Source organism: Hyperolius riggenbachi, chromosome 2 (genome assembly GCF_040937935.1).
Source record: "Hyperolius riggenbachi isolate aHypRig1 chromosome 2, aHypRig1.pri, whole genome shotgun sequence".
In the NCBI taxonomy this organism is placed as follows: Eukaryota; Metazoa; Chordata; class Amphibia; order Anura; family Hyperoliidae; genus Hyperolius; species Hyperolius riggenbachi.
The window spans coordinates 273421386-273446088 of record NC_090647.1 but is presented as its reverse complement, the minus strand read 5'-3'; the positions used below and the strand labels follow the sequence as shown (position 1 = coordinate 273446088).

The following is a 24703-nucleotide window of genomic DNA, read 5'->3' as shown; positions in this document are numbered from 1 at the left end:
AGCTGGAGTTAGAACTCCATAGCAAATCACCGCTACTCCTGCCGCTAAATGGAGCTGCTACTTGCGCGACTGTCACTGAAATGACCTTGTTGGCTCTGCAATTTCAACAGCGATCTATGGCAGCACCCAAATTATCAGATGCACTAACTTTAACCTTCCCCTGTATGGCATAAGAACAAACTGATTGAAATTTGTCTGGCCATAATCTGAACTTTTATTTGGACCCCATTATTCCTTTTTGCTCAAGACCCTGTTATGTTAAAAGCTGCATAGAGAAAGTACAAGACAATGGAACAGTGACATTAAAGCCACAAGTTAAGCATAGTCATCTAAATGTGTATAAATAATCAGTACACCTTGTTTCTGTCACTGTGTAAGTGTTTTGGTTAGCAGATGTTAACTAAATCTGTTTTAAGATACCCAATCAACAGCCCAAACACACAGGACACTTTCTGTACCACAGAATCTGCTATAGGCTGCAATCTTCTTAAAAAGTTTCAGTCTGTGCCTTCCCACATGCAGTCTGAACAGTGGGATGATTCAATCCAGGCAGAAATTGCAGCCACACCCACGGAGCCTGAAAACTCACTCCCTTTACTCAGTGCTTCTGTTCACGTGATGAAAATGTCAAGACAGAATTTTTAGCTGCAGGCAACTGATTTTAAACCAAAAAAGTAACATCTGAGAACTTTGATTACTAAAGTATCAGCCACATCAAACTCATTTTACCAACCATATCATGTAACTTATAGGACGATATGCAGAGAAATAAAAAAAAAAGAAATTAAATAGATCTAACAGTTATAAACTTCGACTGCTCAGAGCAGTATTATGTGGCTGGAAGATTACAAAGGCAGTTCTGATGACTGAAGCATACTTAGTCATTATGGGCTACAAAGCCAACGTTGAAGAATAAACATTTTATACAGTCATCCAAGTGTTATCATAAACACAGAAGTGCCAATGTGCTGCGCTGCTCAGAGTGTGTAAACAAGGCAACTGACAGTATAGAGCAGACTTTCCGTGCAGTGCCAGTGACAGACGGAGTTCCTTCTGGCAGTACAATCTAATAGCCGGAATGGATCTCAATATTTATTGACGTTTTTACATTTGTCTAGCACATGTCGCTAAACGGCAGTCTAATATAGTTTGCAAGTAGCTGAAAAACAGTTTAGAGAGCATAGCTAGACATGCTAGATGCATGAAAACATTATTGTGGTAACAAAACCATATACCCTATTTATGGACATACTCTGCAGATCAATATGCTGATTTACAATACACAGAAAATCAAAGAAAAAATTATAATTTTAATTAATTAATATTAATCTAATTTTCAAAACAGCGCCATGTAAAATGTTTATAAAAACAAAATGTGATGATTTTCAAATTATGTAAACCCTACTTTTAATTAACAATACAGTACTGCAAAGACAACACAACAATTGTTAACATTAAAAAATTGTTTTTCCGGGGTGTGGGGAATGCATTTTGAACTTGATACCAGCACCACATTCCACAAATGTTGAGACATTGGCATGGTTATCCTTGTGTGGCATCACCACTTTTTATTCTCTACACCTTATATTTCATCTAGGATTTATAATCGCTACTGTAAAGAGCAGTGCCGCTTCTAGATAAAATAGGGCCCTGGACAAAAGTTTACATAGGGCCTCCCTTGCCCTCTCCCCCTTCCTTCAGATATCAGCATAAGGTGGCATTTGTGCACCGCCCCCCTCCCCAATTAGATAGCAGCATTGGTCTTTGTGCCCCAGAAGCCGCCAATCTGGCCAGTTCAGTGGCCGCTACAGAGGGGACCCCAGAAGTGTGGCTGCCAGCGGAGCTGCGACAAGGGACCCAGAGAGGCTGGAGGAAGCCCCAGGTAAGTAGATTAGCATTTATTATTTTTGGCTCATGTATCCTTTAAGGCTAATTTGCTCAAGCTTTGTAAGGGTTTTTCGCCTTCCTCTGGATGAACTGGGATATGTGAGGGTCCATGCTAGTATTGTGCCATATTTTCTGGCCGACCTAGATGGACGGAAGTCTTTTTTAAACCAAACCAAGTATAATGCTTATGTTGGCAATTAAATTCTCTTACATAAGTTCTTATACTATGGCACATTCATCAATAGCATAAAGTGAGTTTGCCAGGTAATGTATTCTAGGGTATGCAATCAAGCAAGGCTTTCTACAGTAGGATTAAATTCAGTGTCAAAAGATTTGGACATTGCTTTGCTTTTACATATTGCACTGTATCAAATAGTCACATTTTGCCAGAAGTCTGATTCAGTGTACTGGGCATAGCATATAAATATGCAGCCCATTAACCACTTGAGGACCTAGGGCTTTCTACCCCTTAAGGACCGGCCACTTTTTTTCCATTCAGACCACTGCAGCTTTCACGGTTTATTGCTCGCTCATACAACCTACCACCTAAATGAATTTTGGCTCCTTTTCTTGTCACTAATAAAGCTTTCTTTTGGTGCTATTTGATTGCTCCTGCGATTTTTACTTTTTATTATATTCATCAAAAAAGACATGAATTTTGGCAAAAAAAATGATTTTTTTAACTTTCTGTGCTGACATTTTTCAAATAAAGTAAAATTTCTGTATACATGCAGCGCGAAAAATGTGGACAAACATGTTTTGGATAAAAAAAACCCCATTCAGTGTATATTTATTGGTTTGGGTAAAAGTTATAGCGTTTACAAACTGTGGTGCAAAAAGCGAATTTTCCCATTTTCAAGCATCTATGACTTTTCTGACCCCCTGTCATGTTTCATGAGGGGCTAGAATTCCAGGATAGTATAAATACCCCCCAAATGACCCCATTTTGGAAAGAAGACATCCCAAAGTATTCACTGAGAGGCATAATGAGTTCATAGAAGATATTATTTTTTGTCACAAGTAAGCGGAAAATGACACTTTGTGACAAAAAAAAAAAAGTTTCCATTTCGACAAAAAAAAAAAATGAAATCTGCCACGGACTCACCATGCCCCTCTCTGAATACCTTGAAGGGTCTACTTTCCAAAATGGGTCATTTGTGGGGTGTGTTTACTGTCCTGACATTTTGGGGGTGCTAAATTGTAAGCACCCCTGTAAAGCCTAAAGGTGCTCATTGGACTTTGGACCCCTTGGCGCAGTTAGGCTGCAAAAAAGTGCCACACATGTGGTATTGCCATACTCAGGAGAAGTAGTATAATGTGTTTTGGGGTGTAGTTTTACACATACCCATGCTGGGTGGGAGAAATATCTCTGTAAATGACAATTTTTTAATTGTTTTTACACACAATTGTCGATTTACAGAGATCTTTCTCCCACTCAGCATGAGTATGTGTAAAAATACACCCCAAAACACATTATACTACTTCTCCTGAGTACGGCGATACCACATGTGTTGCACTTTTTTGCACCCTAACTGCACTAAAGGGCCCAAAGTCCAATGAGTACCTTTAGGATTTCACAGGTCATTTTGAGAAATTTCGTTTCAAGACTACTCCTCACGGTTTAGGGCCCCTAAAATGCCAGGGCAGTATAGGAACTCCACAAATGACCCCATTTTAGAAAGAAGACACCCCAAGGTATTCCGTTAGGAGTATGGTGAGTTCATAGAAGAATTTATTTTTTGTCACAAGTTAGCGGAAAATGACACTTTGTGAAAAAACACAATTAAAATCAATTTCCGCTAACTTGTGACAAAAAATAAAATCTTCTATGAACTCGCCATACTACTAACGGAATACCTTGGGGTGTCTTCTTTCTAAAATGGGGTCATTTGTGGGGTTCCTATACTGCCCTGGCATTTTAGGGGCCCTAAACCGTGAGGAGTAGTCTTGAAACGAAATTTCTCAAAATGACCTGTGAAATCCTAAAGGTACTCATTGGACTTTGGACCCTTTAGCGCAGTTAGGGTGCAAAAAAGTGCCACACATGTGGTATCGCCGTACTCTGGAGAAGTAGTACAATGTGTTTTGGGGTGTATTTTTACACATACCCATGCTGGGTGGGAGAAATACCTCTGTAAATGGACAATTGTGTGTAAAAAAATCAAAAGATTGTCATTTTCAGAGGTATTTCTCCCACCCAGCATGGGTATATGTAAAAATACACCCCAAAACACATTATACTACTTCTCCCGAGTACGGCGATACCACATGTGTGGCACTTTTTTGCACCCTAACTGCACTAAGGGGCCCAAAGTCCAATGAGTACCTTTAGGATTTCACAGGTCATTTTTGTTTCAAGACTACTCCTCACGGTTTAGGGCCCCTAAAATGCCAGGGCAGTATAGGAACCAGGGACGGATCTAGGGGGGGGCAAGCGGGTCTCTTGCCCCAGGCGCAGTTTGTTGAATACTTAAAAAGGCGGCAAAATGTGGATGGGGAATGGCAGTTTAGGCGCCAAAACCTGACCTTGCCCCAGGCGCAACTTGGGGCAACTTGGTCTAGATCTGTCCCTGATAGGAACCCCACTAATGACCCCATTTTAGAAAGAAGACACCCCAAGGTATTCCGTTAGTAGTACGGTGAGTTCATAGAAGATTTTATTTTTTGTCACAAGTTAGTGAAAAATGACACTTTGTGAAAAAAAACCAATAAAAATCAATTTCCGCTAACTTTTGACAAAAAATAAAATCTTCTATGAACTCGTCATACACCTAACAGAATACCTTGGGGTGTCTTTTTTTCTAAAATGGGGTCACTTGTGGGGTTCCTATACTGCCCTGGCATTTTACGGTCCCAAAACCGTGAGTAGTCTGGAAACCAAATGTCTCAAAATGACTGTTCAGGGGTATAAGCATCTGCAAATTTTGATGACAGGTGGTCTATGAGGGGGCGAATTTTGTGGAACCGGTCATAAGCAGGGTGGCCTTTTAGATGACAGGTTGTATTGGGCCTGATTTGATGGATAGGAGTGCTAGGGGGGTGACAGGAGGTGATTGATGGGTGTCTCAGGGGGTGGTTAGAGGGGAAAATAGATGCAATCAATGCACTGGGGAGGTGATCGGAAGGGGGTCTGAGGGGGATCTGAGGGTTTGGCCGAGTGATCAGGAGCCCACACGGGGGAAATTAGGGCCTGATCTGATGGGTAGGTGTGCTAGGGGGTGACAGGAGGTGATTGATGGGTGTCTCAAGGTGTGATTAGAGGGGGGAATAGATGCAAGCAATGCACTGGCGAGGTGATCAGGGCTGGGGTCTGAGGGCATTCTGAGGGTGTGGGCGGGTGATTGAGTGCCCTAGGGGCAGATAGGGGTCTAATCTGATAGGTAGCAGTGACAGGGGGTGATTGATGGGTAATTAGTGGGTGTTTAGGGTAGAGAACAGATGTAAACACTGCACTTGGGAGGTGATCGGACGTCGGATCTGCGGGCGACCTATTGGTGTGGGTGGGTGATCAGATTGCCCGCAAGGGGCAGGTTAGGGGCTGATTAATGGGTGGCAGTGACAGCGGGTGATTGATGGGTGGCAGTGACAGCGGGTGATTGATGGGTGGCAGTGACAGGGGGTGATTGATGGGTGGCAGTGACAGGGGGTGATTGATGGGTGATTGATAGGTGATTGACAGGTAATTAGTGGGTTATTACAGGGGAGAACAGATGTAAATATTGCACTGGCGAATTGATAAGGGGGGGTCTGAGGGCAATCTGAGCGTGTAGGCGGGTGATTGGGTGCCCGCAAGGGGCAGATTAGGGTCTGATCTGATGGGTAACAGTGACAGGTGGTGATAGGGGGTGATTGATGGGTGATTGATGGGTGATTGATGGGTAATTAGTGGGTGTTTAGAGGAGAGAATAGATGGAAACACTGCGCTTGGGTGGTGATCTGATGTCGGATCTGCGGGCGATCTATTGGTGTGGGTGGGTGATCAGTTTGCCCGCAAGGGGCAGGTTAGGGGCTGATTGATGGGTGGCAGTGACAGGGGGTGATTGATGGGTGATAGGTGATTGGCAGGTGATTGACAGGTGATCAGTGGGTTATTACAGGGAAGGACAGATGTAATTAATGCACTGGCGAATTGATAAAGGGGGGGGGGGGGGGTCTGAGGGCAATCTGAGCGTGTGGGCGGGTGATTGGGTGCTCGCAAGGGGCAGATTAGGGTCTGATCTGATAGGTAACAGTGACAGGTGGTGATAGGGGGTGATTGATGGGTGATTGATGGGTAATTAGTGGGTGTTTAGAGAAGATAACAGATGTAAACAATACATTTGGGAGGTAATCTGACGGCGGGTTTGCGGGCGATCTAATGGTGTGGGTGGGTGATCAGATTGCCCGCAAGGGGCAGGTTAGGGGCTGATGACAGGGGGGTGGCAGTGACAGGGGGTGACGGGGTGATTGATGGGTGATAGGTGATTGGCAGGTGATTGACAGGTGATCAGTGGGTTATTACAGGGAAGAACAGATGTAATTAATGCACTGGTGAATTGATAAGGGGGGGTCAGAGGGCAATCTGAGCGTGTGGGCGGGTGATTGGGTGCCCGCAAGGGGCAGATTAGGGTCTGATCTGATAGGTAAAAGTGACAGGTGGTGATAGGGGGTGATTGATGGGTAATTAGTGGGTGTTTAGAGGAGAGAATAGATGTAAACAATGGATTTGGTAGGTGATCTGATGTCGGATCTGCGGGCGATCTATTGGTGTGGGGGGGTGATCAGATTGCCCGCAAGGGGCAGGTTAGGGGCTGATTGATGGGTGGCAGTGACAGGGGGTGATTGATGGGTGATTGACAGGTGATTGACAGGTGATCAGGAGGGATAGAGGCATACAGTACATGTGGGGGGGGGTCTGAGGGGGGGGTCTGGGGAGAATCTGAGGGGTGGGGGGGTGATCAGGAGGGAGCAGGGGGCAGGGGGGGGATTAAAAAAAATAGCGTTGACAGATAGTGACAGGGAGTGATTGATGGGTGATTAGGGGGGTGATTGGGTGCAAACAGGGGTCTGGGGGGTGGGCAGGGGGGGGGGGTCTGATGGGTGCTGTGGGCGATCTGGGGCAGGGGGGGGGAAATCAGTGTGCTTGGTGCAGACTAGGGTGGCTGCAGCCTGCCCTGGTGGTCCCTCGGACACTGGGACCACCAGGGCAGGAGGCAGCCTGTATAATACACTTTGTAAACATTACAAAGTGTATTATACACTTTGTATGCGGCGATCGTCGGGTTAACATCCCGCCGGCGCTTCCGTATGGCCGGCGGGATGTTGCGGCGGGTGTGCGGCGCCAGGCGGCGGCGGAGGATCGCGTCACTGATGACGCGATCGCTCCGCCCATGCCCCTACAAGGACCGCCGCCATTTGTCTATACGGCGGTCCTTGCGGGGTGCACTTCCCGGCCGCCAATTGTATATACGGCGGTCGGGAAGTGGTTAAGGAGGAGGCATGTTAAGCTGCTAAAATCTAAAAGTGAGTCTGTGGTGAGCAAAGAGTTTGGGAAATCAGGAAGTTCAACTGAAATGAAAACAGTTTGTGATACCTAGACTCACAAGCAGTACTATGCCCAAGAAAGGATACCGTAATTATTATTATTACTATTAATATAGTGCTGCAGTGCTTTCCATAGTGTATATAGTCATCTCACTAACTGTCCCTCAGAGGTGCTTACAATGTAATCCCTGCCATAGTCAGTCATTGTCTTATGTTCCTACTGTAGCTTAAGGGAATCATCAGGCAAAATAATGTAAATCCGATTTACTTACCTGGGGCTTTCTCCAGCTCCTCACAGCTGTCTGTCCCACCCTGACAGCTTCGTTTGCAGCCACCGGCCCGGGGTCTCCACACGGTGCAGATGCCGACCTCGAGGACGTCCTTACGGCACCTGCGTGAAGCAACGCTGTCAATAAAGCCCACGTTTTCCACGTCGTACTGCACAGGCGTAGAACTACTGCGTCTGTGTAGTACACCACAGACAACGTGAGCTTGATTGACGCTTCACGCATATAACCGCAAGTGCAATGTAATGCTGGGAATACATCATACAATTTTCTCTTAGATTTACCTGCCAGATAGATACAGTTCAACATGTTGGAAATGTATCTATCTTACCATCTATCTGCCGAGCAATTAGGCATTGTTCTACTCAGCAGGAGATAAACAGAAGACAATGCACCAGAGATAATGACCATTCTATACAGAAAATAATCTAATTATGCATTCTAACAGAAAATCTAACAGAAAAATCTAACAGAAAATTGTAAGGTGTATTCCCAGCATAAGTCAATGGAGCTTTGCAGAGTTAATGTGATGCGCCGAAGCATCTGATCTGATGCAAAGTCTGCAGCGCGTTGCCGCATGAATCATGCAGTAAAGCAAGTCAATGGGTGACGCAGGCATTGTGCATGATGGGAGCGCGGTGCGGCGCATGCGTGTCCCAATTAGAATCCCAGTGCCCAGCGTGGAGTACGTCAATAACCAGGGGGCAGGCCTATGCATATGACCATGTCAGTACCCCATGGCACAGGGTCATATGAAGTCTCATATCTGTGTGCAATGCAGAACGCGCCCAACAAATGTAAAACCGGCCTAAATAAAAGCACTTGGATTGCCATATAAATAGTATCCTTACACAGGCAATAAAAAAACAAAATGCTTAAAAAAAGTAGCATTTAGCTGCATGCTGTAATGGCCCATACTCACGAGTGACATTTGTCGCCGCAACACGCGGCGCGCGCGTGTTGCGGCGACAGGTCGCCCGTGAGTATGGGCCGCCGCACGCGCGCGCACCCTGAACTGTCGCCCGTTGCTCATGTCGCCAGGCGATTGAAACTTTCAATCGCATGGCGACAGTAGCCGCTGCCCCCCCGCCGCAACTGTCGCTAGTCCGCGTGAGTACGCGGACTAGCGACAGCAACCTCCATTGAGGTTTATGGAGCTTCCGGCGGGGGGAGGAGGAACGTCGGCGACAGCTTCCGTCTCGCCGCTGGTCCCTCTTCCGCGTGAGTACGCGGAGGGACCTGGAGAGAAGCTGTTGCCGGCCTGTCGCCCACACGCTCACGTGTGCTGGCGACAGGCGATTTTTGCAGCCCGTGAGTACGGGCCATAATGTTCCTGTGTCTATTATTACCGAAAAATGCAAAGCACAAAGGGCTTTATTACTCTGCAGGCCAAATGGTGACACTAGCAGAAAGGTCAGCATGCAGCCAGTTATTTATGGTGAAAGAGAACTGTAACGGAACGCTGCTGTGTGAGGATGGGGTCAATGTCTTGAACTGGATACATCAGCAGCCTGCATATAATAACACATTTCACGGCTGAATACCAGCCTGCAGAAACTAATTATCAGAGTTTATTTTTACAGCTAAAGCAGTATAGTGCAGAAGATCTGTTGTATGCCTAAACTTGCTTACATTCCTCACCCCTATATAAAACATGGAGTGTAAGATTATGAAGTGTTCTACATACTTTTGCACAGCTGGATGCGACTTCAGAGACGCGACTGAGGAGGTCACACTTGATGGCAATGACAAGTCATGGTTTTCTAGCACCTGGCTTTCTGGATGAAATTTTCGTCGTAATGGTTTGGTGGGGGGTTGGTTGAGGACCATTTCCTTCAGGAGAAAAATGACAAAAACATATCAGGGATGCATTTTAGAAATTAGTTTATTGTTTTTGACTTTCAGTTATGTAATTTCTTGAAGAACTTAAAGAAAATGTACGATAAAATGCCCTGCTAGCATGCTTGTAGATGTAACCAGCCATATTAATAACATTTTAAAGGTCATTTTAATGGCAAAGATGGTTAAAATTGTATTTTTTTATCTAAATATATGATTAACCACTTCATCCCAAAGGCGTTTTTACCCTAACGGACAAGAGCGATTTTCACCTTTCAATGCTCATCCCTTTCATTTGCCAATAGCTTAATCACTACTAATCACAATGAAATGATCTATGTCTTTTTTTTCACCACCAACTAGGCTTTTTGGGGTTGATATTTGTTTTTAGTAATCACTTTATTTTCTATGCATTTTAAAGGGAAAAACAAGGAAAATTGAAAAAATACACTATTTCGCCAATTTCATCCCCTATAGTTTTAATATAAACACTGCTACTGTGCATAAAACCCACACATTTTATCTGCCTATTTGTCCTAGTTATCACAAGGTTTTAATTATGTCTCTAGTACAGTAGTAGTATTGAGACAACATATTATTTGGAAATAAAGGTGTATTTTTTCTATGGTGTTCCCCCCCCCCCCCCCCCACTAATCTCATGTACACGCGCACAGCAGCAGCAGCACGGTTTGACGTCCTGGAGCCGTTAAGAGGCTCTAGTGGGACGTTCTTATAAGTCTGCTTGTCATTAAGTGGTATAAAACAGTATATCCATGTCAATCATCAGCTCAAGAAATCACTATCCAGTTTTTACAAGTATCTTATTAAATAATTTATCGATCTATAGATCGTATTCAATAAATGGCAGTAAAACTGCCATGTGCCGTTGACTTACATGTGTTTTATTTGTAAATGTTTGTAAATGTTAACCCCTGGTGTTTCTAGTCCTACCCCTAAAGGTGGCCAAACACCATGTAATCTGACTGTACAATCAATCACTAATTTTACCACTTTCATGTAGTATAACTAGAGACTACCGTAACTGAAAAATATATCCAAGTCACAGTTAATCTATTGCTGTTATACTACATGGATGTTGGTAAGATTGTATAACAATTGCACAGTCAGATTGCATAGTGTGTGGTCACCTATAAAGCCACATTAATCAATGCCATGCACTGATGATTTCGATCGATTTAGATCAATTTCAATCGATCTGACATGTTGGAAAATGTAGGCTTATCTCTTGAGATGGCTTATCATTTTGCATTGGACCTAATGGAAATCTGATGGCAAAAAAATGCCATCAGATCGATTTTCAATAGATTTCATACTGAAATCTACTGGAAATCTGTTCCTAGTAAAAAAATGTTCCTAAACACATCAGATAAATCAGAGATCTATCTGCTGCTAATCTAACGAGTGTATAGGCTACCTTAAAGCGGAATATAACCCTGCATTTCAACTTTGCTCTAAAACATTATTTACAGCATATTATATGCAACCAGCATTTTTTTTTACTAGACCAGCATTGGAAGGGTTAAACACAGAGGTTTAAAGTTCCGTGGAGAGATATGCAGAAGTTCAGATAGATACATGTATCTAAATAGAATGTAACAAGTGATAAATGTTACACACTCTTTGGCTGTCCTCCAGCTCCTTCTCAGTCAGAGAGAGTGAGTCACATGCCACACTTAGATACATTTATGTAAACAAAATGTATCTATGTCAGCTTCGGATGCGTCTGCAGTTCTGTCCAGGAACTTTAAAGCTCTGGTCTAGTAAAAAATAAATGCTGGTTGCATATAATATACTGTAAATAATGTTTTAGAGCAAAGTTGAAATGCAGGGTTATATTCCGCTTTAACAGCAAATCTAGAAAATTGTATGGTGTGTACTAGGCATAACAGTCTATATGCATGTTGGATTATTGTGGCTGTGTACAATTAAGCTGACACATCTTTGCATTCCAGTGGTTCTGGAGGTGTGTCTAGATTACTGGGACAACAAGGGGTGATTTGCATATTCAGCAGTGATGCATTGTGGGAGACATCATATGCTCACTCCAACCTGAATTATCGATAATACCTTCTGTTTTAAGAAGGCAAACTTTTGTTTCCATTTTAATTGTAAATGCAAATTCCGGAAAAGGCATGCAATTCCGACAACTGTGAATGCAATTTTGTGCTACTTTTTGAAATGGTAAATAAAGACAATGCCTTTGATTCACACAGCAGTCTTATGCTAATGGACCTTAAATTCTGTTGTGGTTAGAGTTCATGAAAGTAAACGGTTATGTACGCCAGGTGAGCTTAAAGCAGACCCAAACTAAAAACTGGTGATGCCTTGCAAAATAATTAACATTACATTTTAATATGAAATCCTGATTTTTTTAAGTACTGTATAATGATTCATTTAACTAACTTTAGACTGAATCCTCCACAGACCGCCCTCTTTCCCTTTTCACAAAGCATGCTGGGACAAATACTAAACAGGCCCTGAGAATGGCAAATGCATTTTCATTTTTAAAGATGGCGTTAGACTAAATTTGATGCAGCAACCCATTTATCAAAAATAATGGTGGATAAGTAGCTGGGTAGTATTGTTGCATTACTATTTATAATGCTGTGGGTGCAATATGGGAAAATCCTTTTTTTTTTGTTTGGTTTGTCTTTAAATTAATGTGTACGTTTGTAAGTTTCAGAATAATGCTGCTTTGTCAATTAACCCCAACATCTTAACTAAACATAGGGGATAACTATGTAATATCCAATATTGATGTTTTAAAAAGAAGGCTTTTTCCAAACTGGCCTCAAATTGAGGTAAGGACATCAGGTTGTGAACCCCACCGAGAGACAGTCAGTCATGTGACTTGCTCAACTGTCAATGTGCTGTAGATAAACGTGTCACAGCTACCGTATATTAGGGTGCAGTATTAAAGAGACCCTGTAACAACATTTTGAGCCTTATTTCTTCTATCCTATAAGTTCCTATACCTGTTCTAATGTGCTCTGGCTTACTGCAGCCTTTCCTAGTTGCACAGTGGCTGTGTTATCTCTGTTATATGATCTAATCTTCTCTCCTCTGTCGGGTCTGTCGGGCTCAGGCAGTCAGGCTGGAATGTGCTGTGCTGCTTGTGATTGGATAGAAGCTATACACACCCTCTCCAGACCCCCTGCACACTCTGTATGACTTACACACTGAGCTACTCTCAGCCTATCACTTGGTATGTTTTTTGTTTGTAAACTGTTATGATCATGTCTGCAGCGTTTACTGATGGCTGCAGGGGTATTGTAACCCAAGCAGTTCTGATGTCATTACATGCATTTTCTTGCATAGTTTGGTTTGCACTTAAACTAGTTGCTGATTCCATCTGCAGTCACTCTGAAATTAATGACAGTTTAACATGCTCTTGTGTAAACAAACATTGTCTGCTGCAGTGGAGGGGCAGTCCCTTTCCTGCAGGCTGCATATCATTGTCTGCCTTTTCCTGCTATCAGCCTGTGATTAATTACCATTCACTTGTGTGGGAATCTGCAGGTCTGCTCCCATTGGATGACCTCAGTATAAAGAACTGCTTCCTGCAATGTCTCATGGGCTACCATAGTCTCAGATTGTATCTGTTACTCTGCTCGTGCCCCACCTCGTTCCTGGTCCGTGTGGACTGCGCTGACTCCTGCGAAGGGGTCAGCGAGTCCTCCTAGTTCTGCTCTTGTTCTAGAAGTGCTACTTGCTTGTCTTGTGTCATATATTGGTTCATCGCCAATATATACGCATACTTGCGCATTTTGTTATTTTCCTTGTATTTGTGTTACGTTGATATATCAGTGTCGCTGATATATACGTACACGAACTGTTTATTTCCTGTGTTCAGTTAGTCAGTTTTCCAGCACGTTTTGGTAGTTTGCGCGTACCGTGAACACCCGTGCTGAGCTAGTTATCCTGTTCCTGGTCCTGTTTGTGGATTGCGTTCATCTCTGCGAAGAGATAACGAATCCTTCTGAGTCCTGTTCCCTGTATTACTCCAGTCCTAGTCAGCGTTCCTGCTTATGTCATATATCGGTTCATTGCCGATATATACATATGTTAGTCAGACCTTACAAAGAGTTTCATTGATAGCTGTAATGGTAATACGCTAGGAAAACATACTTATTGTATATTTATCTGTGTTACGTTCATCTATCTCGATCCTGCTATTTTCTGACTCTTCCTGTCCTGTCTTTGTGAGGCACGCCATCGCCGCAACGCATTGGCTGCCTCATTCCAGTCTGTCTGGTTTTGGACGCTTGCTGTCGCTAAGTAGCCGCTAGCTAGCAAGCGTTCATTCTGTCTACTTGTTCTGATCTCCTCAGTCCTGGTTTATGCGCTCAGCGCTACTTTGCGCTGAGACGTTATTACGAAAGTGTTGTTTGTGGCTGTTCGGATCTGCACCGGCTCTGTGCACCACAATCTCCTATTGGAGTCAGTCCTCTCCTCCACTAAACTGGGGATATCCTGATCCCTTGTGCTGGTGTGTGTACCTCCTTCACGTCAGCTTATGTGTTGTATGCTGACTGTGGAGATTACACCTCCAAGCTTAACATTATGGTAGCCCCATTACCAATCCCCATTGTGGGGGGGGGGGTTCCCAGCAAAAATGACACTGTTTGTTATGGTTCCTGTTCCTTTAAGAAATTTGAGAAGCTCAATTCTGAAACAGAAAATGAGTTTTTTTCTGAATGTACCAGGTTCCTGGCCAATCCCAAGCTCCAGGCTACTCCTGTTTCAACGTGGGCCCCCCAGCTAGTTTATGTTTTATTTAAGGGAAATTTGTTCCAGTGGGCCTACGATGTCTTGGATCATACCAATTTAAAAGAAAGACCACTGGAATTTCTAGCGTTTGTGATCCATAACTGGCTGCGCAAAACCGATTTGCCTAGCCCTTTTGATAAGCTCCTGGCAGCTTGTCAATCAGCTGCTCCTTCTACTGCCTACAAAAATAATCAGCAAGCAGATAATTGTTCTGATAACTTTTCTTCTGCTAAGGCAGCAGGGTCTAAAGCCAAACGTAAACGCTCCAAAAGAAAAGCGTTACCCTTGGCGACTGCGCATCAGATCTGTAATGAGACTCCGCCAGTAGCAGATAATGAAATTCAGTCACCATTCAGGGGAGTCAAATGGACCTATGAAACTACTAATGAACTTTCATTGCTAGCCAGGGAAAATAAAAGTTCGTGTTTAAATGAATTATCTGAATATGATTATGAAGATATATTACAGAGTATTGAACAGATCAATTTATTCGTGCAGCAAGGGAAATTTGCATACACTACAGTTCAACACTTGCTACAGGTATTGGAGATCCTTAGGAATAAGAAATCGGCCAATCACCTGCTAAATAACCCAATGTATGTTTCTGCCACTAACACATTTGCAAACTATGATCAGCCGGAATGCTCAGCTGTTAAATATGCATGGGATCCTCCATTTGAGAAAGGAGAGATGGAAGCCCTGGTCTATGAATGGAAGAAAGATGCAAGTTCATTTTGTCAGTTTTACAGTGCAAAGAGTGAATTAGTATTGAATGCATGCATTAAGTCTGCCTATAACCTAATAAAAACCGGTGTGTGTGGGTATGACTTTGTGGCTCCATTGATCGATGTGTGGAGAATGATTCTGGACGATTTTTATGCGATTCAATCAGTTGATACCAGGGAAGACACACTGTCAAGTGGAGATTGTTCCACTTCCTCAGTTCCTGAGGACTCGCCTGCTTCAGCACCTTTGGCTGATTCAGCGAGTGATTCAGAGCTCCTTTTGTGTGAAATTGAAGTTCCTGTAATTCCACCCTGTACCATGGATAACTCAGTGTTACTTCCCAGTAAGACAGAAATTACTAATACTTCCTTAATCTTGCCATGCACAAATTTCTCAGCAGAGGACCCAGAGGTCCTGCTGACTTCTGAGTCCAGCTTAGCCAGTACTCATGAGTCTTTGTTCAGTGAAACAGACACCAGAAAAATCTTGCCTGTCTCTGCAAACACTTCTGCAGAAATTACCTGTGTTAATAAAGTTCAACTCCTGTCTGATCCAGCAGATGCCAATAGATGCACTACATCAGTTTCTGAGTCCCAGCAATCCTGTCCAGAAATCTCAGAACCCCAGCATCTGAATTTTCCAATTTCACAATTGAATGGTGATTTAGATGCGCAAACATTGTGTTTTGATCTTCCTGTTTCTACACCTCACTCTAGTCTCATGAATAACTCACAGCGTCTGCTATGTGAGTCCGAAATCGCAGAATTATTACCGTGTTCAGAAAATGTTCCAGTGAACTTGCCCTGTACCATGAATTGTGCAGTAGATCTCTCCAATGAAACTCAGGTCACAGAATCATTATGCTGTCCAGCAGGTGCTTCCATGGTTTTGCCCTGCAGTGTGGACTGTTCGGTGATCCTGTCCAGTGAAGCTGTGGTCACAGAGTCTTATGCTTCACCCAGTACTTTGGATACTTCAAACCCTCTAGCAGAACAGTCTGAGGCACTGCTTACCTCAGTTGGTGTTACAGTAATATTCACTTGTCTAGCAGCTGTTTTGGAATTACAGTCTGCTCTAATAAAACTTGATGAATTTCTGCCCAGCGAAGCAGAAGCCATTGAAATATTGTCCTCGTCAGCAAGTGTGTCAGATACCTTGCCCTGTACACAGTCTGATTTAACCAATGTTGTTGAGTCCCTCTCCAGTGTTGTAACAGCCGAGGAACTCCAGCCCTGTCCTCTGAATGTTTCAAAAGTCTTGCCCTGTAACATGGATAATTCTGACTCGCTGGAAAAAATAATAGAAATCTCAGAATTTCAGTCCGGGTTAATGAGTGTTTCTGAAACCCAGCCCTGTATCCTGGAAAATTCTGGTTCTCTGGCCGGTGTGGCAGAAGTTCCTGAATCCCCTTCCTGTCCAGTGAGTTACTCAGTTTTGCCTAGTTCAGTGGGGATTGCTGCACTATTGACTTGTTTTGCAGCCCTTCATGAGCTCCAATCCAGTGTATTTGATGAGTCTCTGTCTAGTCCAGAAGAAGTTATGGGAACCCTGTCTAGTTCGGTGCATACATCAGAAGATTTGTCCTGTCTTGTAAATGCCCCTGAACATGATTTGTTAATAACTTTGCTGGAATCAGAGACATCTAAGTCTGATCCTGCATTTTTTAGTGAGAATCCAGTAACTGTGAAGTCTAGTCATGATGATTTTTTTTTGCCCAGTCCTGGTTTCGGTCCTACCTTGACTGACTTTGAGGTTTGCAGTTCCTTGACATGCCCAGAAGTCTCTCTTGTGCCGGTGTGCCCAGATGTGCTTCGTATGCCAGAGTGCCCAAGTGTGTCTGTGTTGGCGTGCTCACACGCTTCCCTAGTGGAGACATGTTCTGATGTTGCCGGTTGGCCTGCATGCCCGGAGATGGTTCTAGTCCCTAAAAACCCTGATCTTGATGTTTGTCCTTGTGACCCTGACTCTAGAGTTGCCCTGGGTTCCATAGGGGTTCTTGATGGTTCTCCATGTGAGCCTAAGGGGCGTTCTGACCTGTGGGGATCTCTTTGGAGCTTCCAAGTGTTCTGGGAGATCTCTGAGGAAACTTGTCCTGGTACCTTGGACTGGTTCAACGGTGGGTTTTGTGTTGGTGGGGACAGTTCCGGTGGGCATTGCAAAGGCTTTGGCGTTTTTGGACAGTCCCGGGAAGGCGATGGGTATCGCTCAGAGAGTTTCTGGGGGCTTTTCTCTGGAAGTCGTGGTTCTGATGGGTATCACACTGAGGCTTGTGGTGCTGACGGGCATGGTTCTGTAGGTTCTGGTTCTGATGGGTCCAGTCTTGTGGGGACTGATTCTGGAATTTGGTCTTGCCGGGCTGTCCCGGTCATCATGAATTATCAGTCAGATTGTTTTGTTGGGAATTTCAGTTTCGAAAAGCGTCTGGTATCCGCCTTTAAGGGGGGGGGGGGGGGGGGGTAATGTTATGATCATGTCTGCAGCGTTTACTGATGGCTGCAGTGGTATTGTAACCCAAGCAGTTCTGATGTCATTACATGCATTTTCTTGCATAGTTTGGTTTGCACTTAAACTAGTTGCTGATTCCATCTGCAGTCACTCTGAAATTAATGACAGTTTAACATGCTCTTGTGTAAACAAACATTGTCTGCTGCAGTGGAGGGGCAGTCCCTTTCCTGCAGGCTGCATATCATTGTCTGCCTTTTCCTGCTATCAGCCTGTGATTAATTACCATTCACTTGTGTGGGAATCTGCAGGTCTGCTCCCATTGGATGACCTCAGTATAAAGAACTGCTTCCTGCAATGTCTCATGGGCTACCATAGTCTCAGATTGTATCTGTTACTCTGCTCGTGCCCCACCTCGTTCCTGGTCCGTGTGGACTGCGCTGACTCCTGCGAAGGGGTCAGCGAGTCCTCCTAGTTCTGCTCTTGTTCTAGAAGTGCTACTTGCTTGTCTTGTGTCATATATTGGTTCATCGCCAATATATACGCATACTTGCGCATTTTGTTATTTTCCTTGTATTTGTGTTACGTTGATATATCAGTGTCGCTGATATATACGTACACGAACTGTTTATTTCCTGTGTTCAGTTAGTCAGTTTTCCAGCACGTTTTGGTAGTTTGCGCGTACCGTGAACACCCGTGCTGAGCTAGTTATCCTGTTCCTGGTCCTGTTTGTGGATTGCGTTCATCTCTGCGAAGAGATAACGAATCCTTCTGAGTCCTGTTCCCTGTATTACTCCAGTCCTAGTCAGCGTTCCTGCTTATGTCATATATCGGTTCATTGCCGATATATACATATGTTAGTCAGACCTTACAAAGAGTTTCATTGATAGCTGTAATTGTAATACGCTAGGAAAACATACTTATTGTATATTTATCTGTGTTACGTTCATCTATCTCGATCCTGCTATTTTCTGACTCTTCCTGTCCTGTCTTTGTGAGGCACGCCATCGCCGCAACGCATTGGCTGCCTCATTCCAGTCTGTCTGGTTTTGGACGCTTGCTGTCGCTAAGTAGCCGCTAGCTAGCAAGCGTTCATTCTGTCTACTTGTTCTGATCTCCTCAGTCCTGGTTTATGCGCTCAGCGCTACTTTGCGCTGAGACGTTATTACGAAAGTGTTGTTTGTGGCTGTTCGGATCTGCACCGGCTCTGTGCACCACAATCTCCTATTGGAGTCAGTCCTCTCCTCCACTAAACTGGGGATATCCTGATCCCTTGTGCTGGTGTGTGTACCTCCTTCACGTCAGCTTATGTGTTGTATGCTGACTGTGGAGATTACACCTCCAAGCTTAACATAAACACTGCATAAAAATGGCAATTACAAGCCAGGATTGCAGCAGGGAGTGGCAGAAACAGCACAGAGGGGCCCAAGAGAACATAATGAATAGAATGGTATGCTTTTTATTGTAAGAATTTTAGAGTACAGATTCTCTTTAATAATGGTCTGTCCTCAAATGTTGATGTTTAGTCATAAAAGTTATTCAAACTAATGTATAAGTAATCAAAGTAAACATGTAAAAGTTAAAATAAGTTCTGCCCCTACTTTGATGGTCTAAATGAACACTCCGTAACTGGCATGAAACACTTTGCATGAAATCTGAATTTCCAGCATCCTAAAGATAAATAAGTTACCTGGAGCCAAAAGTGCTTAAAATCATTTAGTTCAAGTGGTCTGGAAATTCTAAACCTGCCAGGTATTTTCAGAATTTGAATTATTTTTGAAATTCAGCTGTGCGGATATGGTTCCCATGGGCCAAAGTCAAGCACTAAAGGACCTCTGTCACATATTTTACCATAAAGAAAGTGATCAATGTCACGCTGCATCCCTAAAGCACCAAGCATCAAATGACCATGAACTCTTTGAAACTAAGCTTTGGTATTGAGTTATTTCTCCAGGCTTTTCCAGTATGCAGAAGCCCAGCTGCTATTCAAACTAAGGAATCTTCGAAAGAAGTACACCAAGTGCTCAGCTTGATACGTAAAACAAAATGATCGTTGACAATTTTGATTTGTGTAATTCCTAGCACTTTCTTTTCTTATGTAGATTGTTACATCATTCATTCTTAGAAATCTGCATTGTAATTTCCCAAAATGGTAAAGTGCTGTGTGATAAGTTGGTATTATATAAACTTGGAGTAATAATGCTAATAATGACAAATCTAATTTTTCCAAAATAAGTTTTTATTGAAAGTTTAAATGCATAACAGTAAAAAAAATACAAAGTAACATATTGCAGGGGTAATATGTGTAACTGTAGTTGCTAATTAGAACATATAATTAGGCTTTCGGTATCATTAAGGGAAAAATAGAGCGGCAGTCCAATTTGTTAGGTACGGCTCCGTGTCGAGAGGTAGCAGCCTGGATATGGACCAGAGAGGTTGAATTACTATTGAGTGCTGGTGTGTGTTTAGATACAGAGATAGAGCCTGGTAGGGTGGAATATCGAATGGATATGAATTTCAGAGTAAACAACCTTTGTATATCGATGAGAGCTTAAGAATAAGTACACATTTGAACATATTTGCATTTGAGAGGAGACAGACAATAGGAGTGGACAGAGTAGGACAGGTAGAGATAAGGGGGAAGAGGGAGGGGAAGGATATTGGGAAAGGGAAGGGGAAGGAGGGGGTTGCAGGAGATGTGTCTAGCTCTTGGCTATGGTTACTAAGTGTTGGAAGTTAGGTCTATTATTGTGGTACTGTGGGTGTTGGAGGGGCAAAGTCTCTATGGAGAATAGTCTTAGCTTTATCTGAATCTCTAAAATCTAGCCAGATGGCCCACTTAGTGACAAAAGAGTCGGCATTGTTCGGGGCCAGGGTAAAGAGGTCCTCCAAACGCATAATTCCATTGATCTCCTTGAATAAGTCAGTCATTGTAGGGATTGAGCTTGATTTCCAGCATCGGGCAATTAGTAGCCTCGCTGTAGTGAGTAAAACTGGAGTTAATGATTTCTTAATACTGGAGGTATTACTTGGAAGTAGAGTTAAAAGAGCTGTTGAGGCTTTCATTGGGAGAGGCTCACAGTATATTTGTTTGTGGACCTCGAATACCCCCACCCAGAACTGTTGTATTCTAGGGCAATCCCACCATATATGGATGTATGTACCTTTAGATTGTGAACATCTCCAGCATTGATCCGAGCTCCCCTGGTTATATTTAGACACCTGAGATGGTACCCGATACCATCTAGCAAATATTTTAAAGTTTCTCTCTTGGAAATTTAGAGAGACGGAGGATTTGTGCGTCAGCTCAAAAAATTTTTCCCAGTCTTCTGCAGGAAGAGCTTGTCCCAAGTCCCTGTCCCAGGTGTCTGTTAGTTTGAGTAAATCTTTTTCGCTGTCGGTGCATACCAGTAAGGAGTATATTAGGGATATTTTGTGGTTTAGAGATGCGGTTGTGGCACATAGTCGTTCGAATGGAGTTAAAGATCTATGCAGATTAGATTTAGACATCAAGGAGTTATAAAACCAGGTGAGCTGGGACCACGCTAGCCAGCTCACTTTAGGAGGATTTTGGGGGTTGCCTATTTTCTCTTTGGGCATAAGTTTACTAGAGCTAACAATATGTCTCACTTGGGGCCAGAATTCTCTGTTCCATCCTAGGAAGGAGGGTTGCTGTATCCCTGTAGCTAGAGAGGGGTTGTCAAGGAGAGGAGTGAGCGGGCCATACATTGTGGAAAGTTTAAGCCGATCTCTAATGTCGCGCCACTTTCTTATGACTATTTGTGTCCAGAACGCGATGTCATCAGGATCTGGTTTCAAATCTGGTGGTATCCATAGTAATGCTCTTGGGTCTAATTTAGAAGTGACCGATTCTAGGGTGACCCATTGTTTATTGTGTCTATCTTGAAACCAGTTAAGAACATGGGTTAAGAGCGAGGCATAGTAATATGTTTTGATGTCTGGTAAACCCATCCCCCCTTCGGATTTAGGTCTAGTTAAAAGTTTGAATTTTGTCCGGTGTGTTTTACGTAGCCAGATAAAGTTTAGTATTGATGATTGTAATTTTCTGAGAAAAGGACCCGGAAGCCCAATGGGGATAGCTTGTAACGTATAAAGGATTTTAGGAAGGGTATCCATCTTAATCACGTTTATACGACTGGACCAAGTGAGTCTTAAGGTAGCCCAGTTATCTAGTTCTCTTTGTATTTTGTCAGAGAGCGGTGGGTAGTTGAGCTGGTACAATTTTCCTAGGTCACTAGGGATTAACACACCCAGATATTTAATATGGCTGGGTTGCCATCTAAAGTTGAATGAATTCTTGAGTGAATTAATTACGGTTGGGGAAAGATTAATATTAAGGGCCTCAGTTTTGGTAATGTTAATTTTGAAATTGCTAACATCTCCAAATTTATTCAAATCAGAAAGGATATGCGGGAATGCTATGTGGGGATTAGATATGTATAATAACAGGTCGTCCGCAAATAGTGAAAGTTTAAAATGGTGATCACTTATTTTTATCCCTTGGATTGAAGGATTCTGCCTAAGTGCAATCGCCAAGTGTTCCATGCAGATCACATACAATAATGGGGACAGTGGGCATCCCTGTCTGGTGCCATTGGCAATTTTGAAGGCGTCCGACAGGGTCCCGTTAACTCGGATTCTGGCTGTGGGATTGTGGTAGAGTGACATAATTTTGTTCATGGAAGTATCACCCAGGCCTAGTTGTCTAAGGGACAGCTCCAAGAACAGCCAGTGGACCCTGTCGAACGCCTTCTCGGCATCCACAGATACAATGCATAGAGGTAGGTTGGACTTTTTAGCATAGTGTATCAAAGAGACTGTCTTCAGGGTATTGTCTCTGGCCTCTCTTCCAGAGACAAAACCTGCTTGGTCGGTGTGTATGATTGTAGGGAGTAGGGGTTTGAGTCTTTCAGCTAGTAATTTGGCAAAAAGTTTTAGGTCGATATTGATCAGGGAGATGGGCCTGTAGTTTAGACAATGATTTGGGTCTTTTCCTGGCTTGGGAATGACAGTGATGTGTGCCATAGTAGTTTGGGGGGTGAAGAAATGGGAGTCATCGATAGAGTTGAACGCCTGTAATAATATTGGGGATAGTTCATTGGAAAATTGTTTGAAAAAGGTTCCTGAAAGGCCGTCAGGGCCTGGACTTTTCCCCTTCTTAATGGACCCAATGCACGTCAATAATTCAATTTCGGTGAAGCTTTGGTCCAACTCCTTGATAATGTCAGGAGATAGTGTGGGTAAGGGGGTGGCAGCAATATATGCAGTTATTTTTTCCTTTAGTTTAGCTGGGTCTATGTCATGGAATTTGCCCTTAATGTTGTAAAGGGAGGTATAATATGTGTTGAATTCTTTGGCAATATCGGATGTTTTGAATTTAGTTTGGTTCTGCTTGTTCTTAATTGAGAAGATATTTGCAGGGGAAGAGACTGGGTGTAGGGACCTAGCCAGTAGAGTGCCGCATTTGCCTCCTTGGTGAAAGAGCATGCTCTGGGTTTTTTCTCTAGCCATAAGGGTACTTTGGTCTATTAAGGATAGGAGGGTTTGTCTGGTGTTGGACAGTTTAAGGTCTACCTCAGGGGAGTATTTATCTTTTAGATCCCCTTCCAGTTCCCCAATTTCGCGGAGCAGTTTAGAGATTTGTTCGCTACGCTCCTTTTTAAGCCTTGAGCCATGGGAGATAAAGACCCCTCTAAGCACACATTTTAGGGCTTCCCATTTGATGGGGGCCGAAGTTTCGTCCTGGGCATGATTGAGGGAGAAGTTTTCAATGGTTTTTTTAATATCAGCTACACAGGTGGGGTCTCGAAGTAGGTTATCGTTCAATCTCCATTGATTCTGGGCTTTCTGAGGTCTATTTAACATGAAGGAACAATATATTGGAGCGTGGTCTGACCACAATCTGTTTCCTATGGACGCCTGGATGTCCCTATCGAGGAGTCTTTGAGAAGTGAATAAGTAGTCTATTCGACTATGAGACTGGTGGACAGAGGAGAAGAATGTATAGTCTTTGACAGTTGGATAAAGGGTCCTCCAGGCATCCACCAGGCACAGAGACTGCAGCCTAGATTTAATTTTCGCGAGGATGTGTTTGGGGATCGGTTGTCGTTGAGAAGAGGAATCTAGCTGTGGGTTGAGACAAAGGTTAAGGTCGCCCCCTAGGATTATGGTACCTTCTGCAAATTGTGCGAGTTTGGATAGATATGTAAGTAAAGTATTACCTGGGTTTCGGTTAGGGAGGTATATATTTGCCAAGGTGTATTTACTATCTTGGATCTGGATTATAAGGAAGATATACCTACCTTGTGTGTCTATTTGTGATTTAAGTATATTTAAGCTAAGATTTTTATGTAATCCTATGGAGACTCCTTTAGATTTACCCACAGGGTTTGTACTATGGTACCATTTATTGTAGTATCTGGATTTAAATGAGGGGACTTCCCCCTCTTTAAAATGGGTTTCTTGTAAAAAGATGATTGAGGCTTTTTGCTTATGAAGGTGATATAGGATTTGGGACCTTCTGTTGGGGATATTAAAGCCCTTGACATTATAGGATGCTATAGAACATTTATCCATTGTTTAAATTATACTGAATAATTAAGCATTTCTTTTCAATCATACCGCAAGACCTGGTTATCGTGTCTTCTTTGGGGGAGCCGACACATCTCCTGCTGGGGAAAAACACATAGGTGGGGAGAGATAGAGGTGCAGAAAAGAAATCAAGTAGCAGAGAAATCAAGATTAGTAACATAAATCTCAGGCCAAGAAAGGGCCTGAGCAACAAAATTTTAAGTCTTGTTGCACACCCCGTATGAGGTTTTGGAGTAGGCGTCATCAGGGTGCAGTATTTGGTGGGAGATGGAAGCCAACCGCTTGGTCCAGTGACTCCCATCAGCCCAGAACTCAGTTAAACATTTTATAACACAATACATGAAGAACAGCACAATATATGAAAAACAGTAAACATATATTGAGAAACTTTCACCCACAGTTGTGGGGGCAATTAGGGGCTTATTTATCAAACATGATCCGAACAGAAATCCTGTGAGGCCATCTAGGGTTTTGCTATTGCGCCAATGTTTTGGTGTGTTTAGCACGTATTGGCGGGAGGGGGTGGGGAAAGAGGGGGGGGGGAGGGATGGTAGAGAAGAGATGGGGGGTGAGGGGATAGGGAAGGAGGCTTGGCC

General features: G+C 43.3%; 1 protein-coding gene across 1 annotated transcript in view; it reads right to left on the bottom strand.

Annotated features, from left to right (window-relative positions):
• REPS2 (RALBP1 associated Eps domain containing 2) overlaps positions 1–24703 on the bottom strand; it is a 211682-nt gene that overhangs the window by 14403 nt on the left and 172576 nt on the right. Inside the window, exon 18 of the mRNA XM_068268694.1 lies at positions 9385–9530. Coding sequence (XP_068124795.1) covers positions 9385–9530 — 146 coding nt within the window. The remainder of the gene's footprint in view (positions 1–9384; positions 9531–24703) is intronic.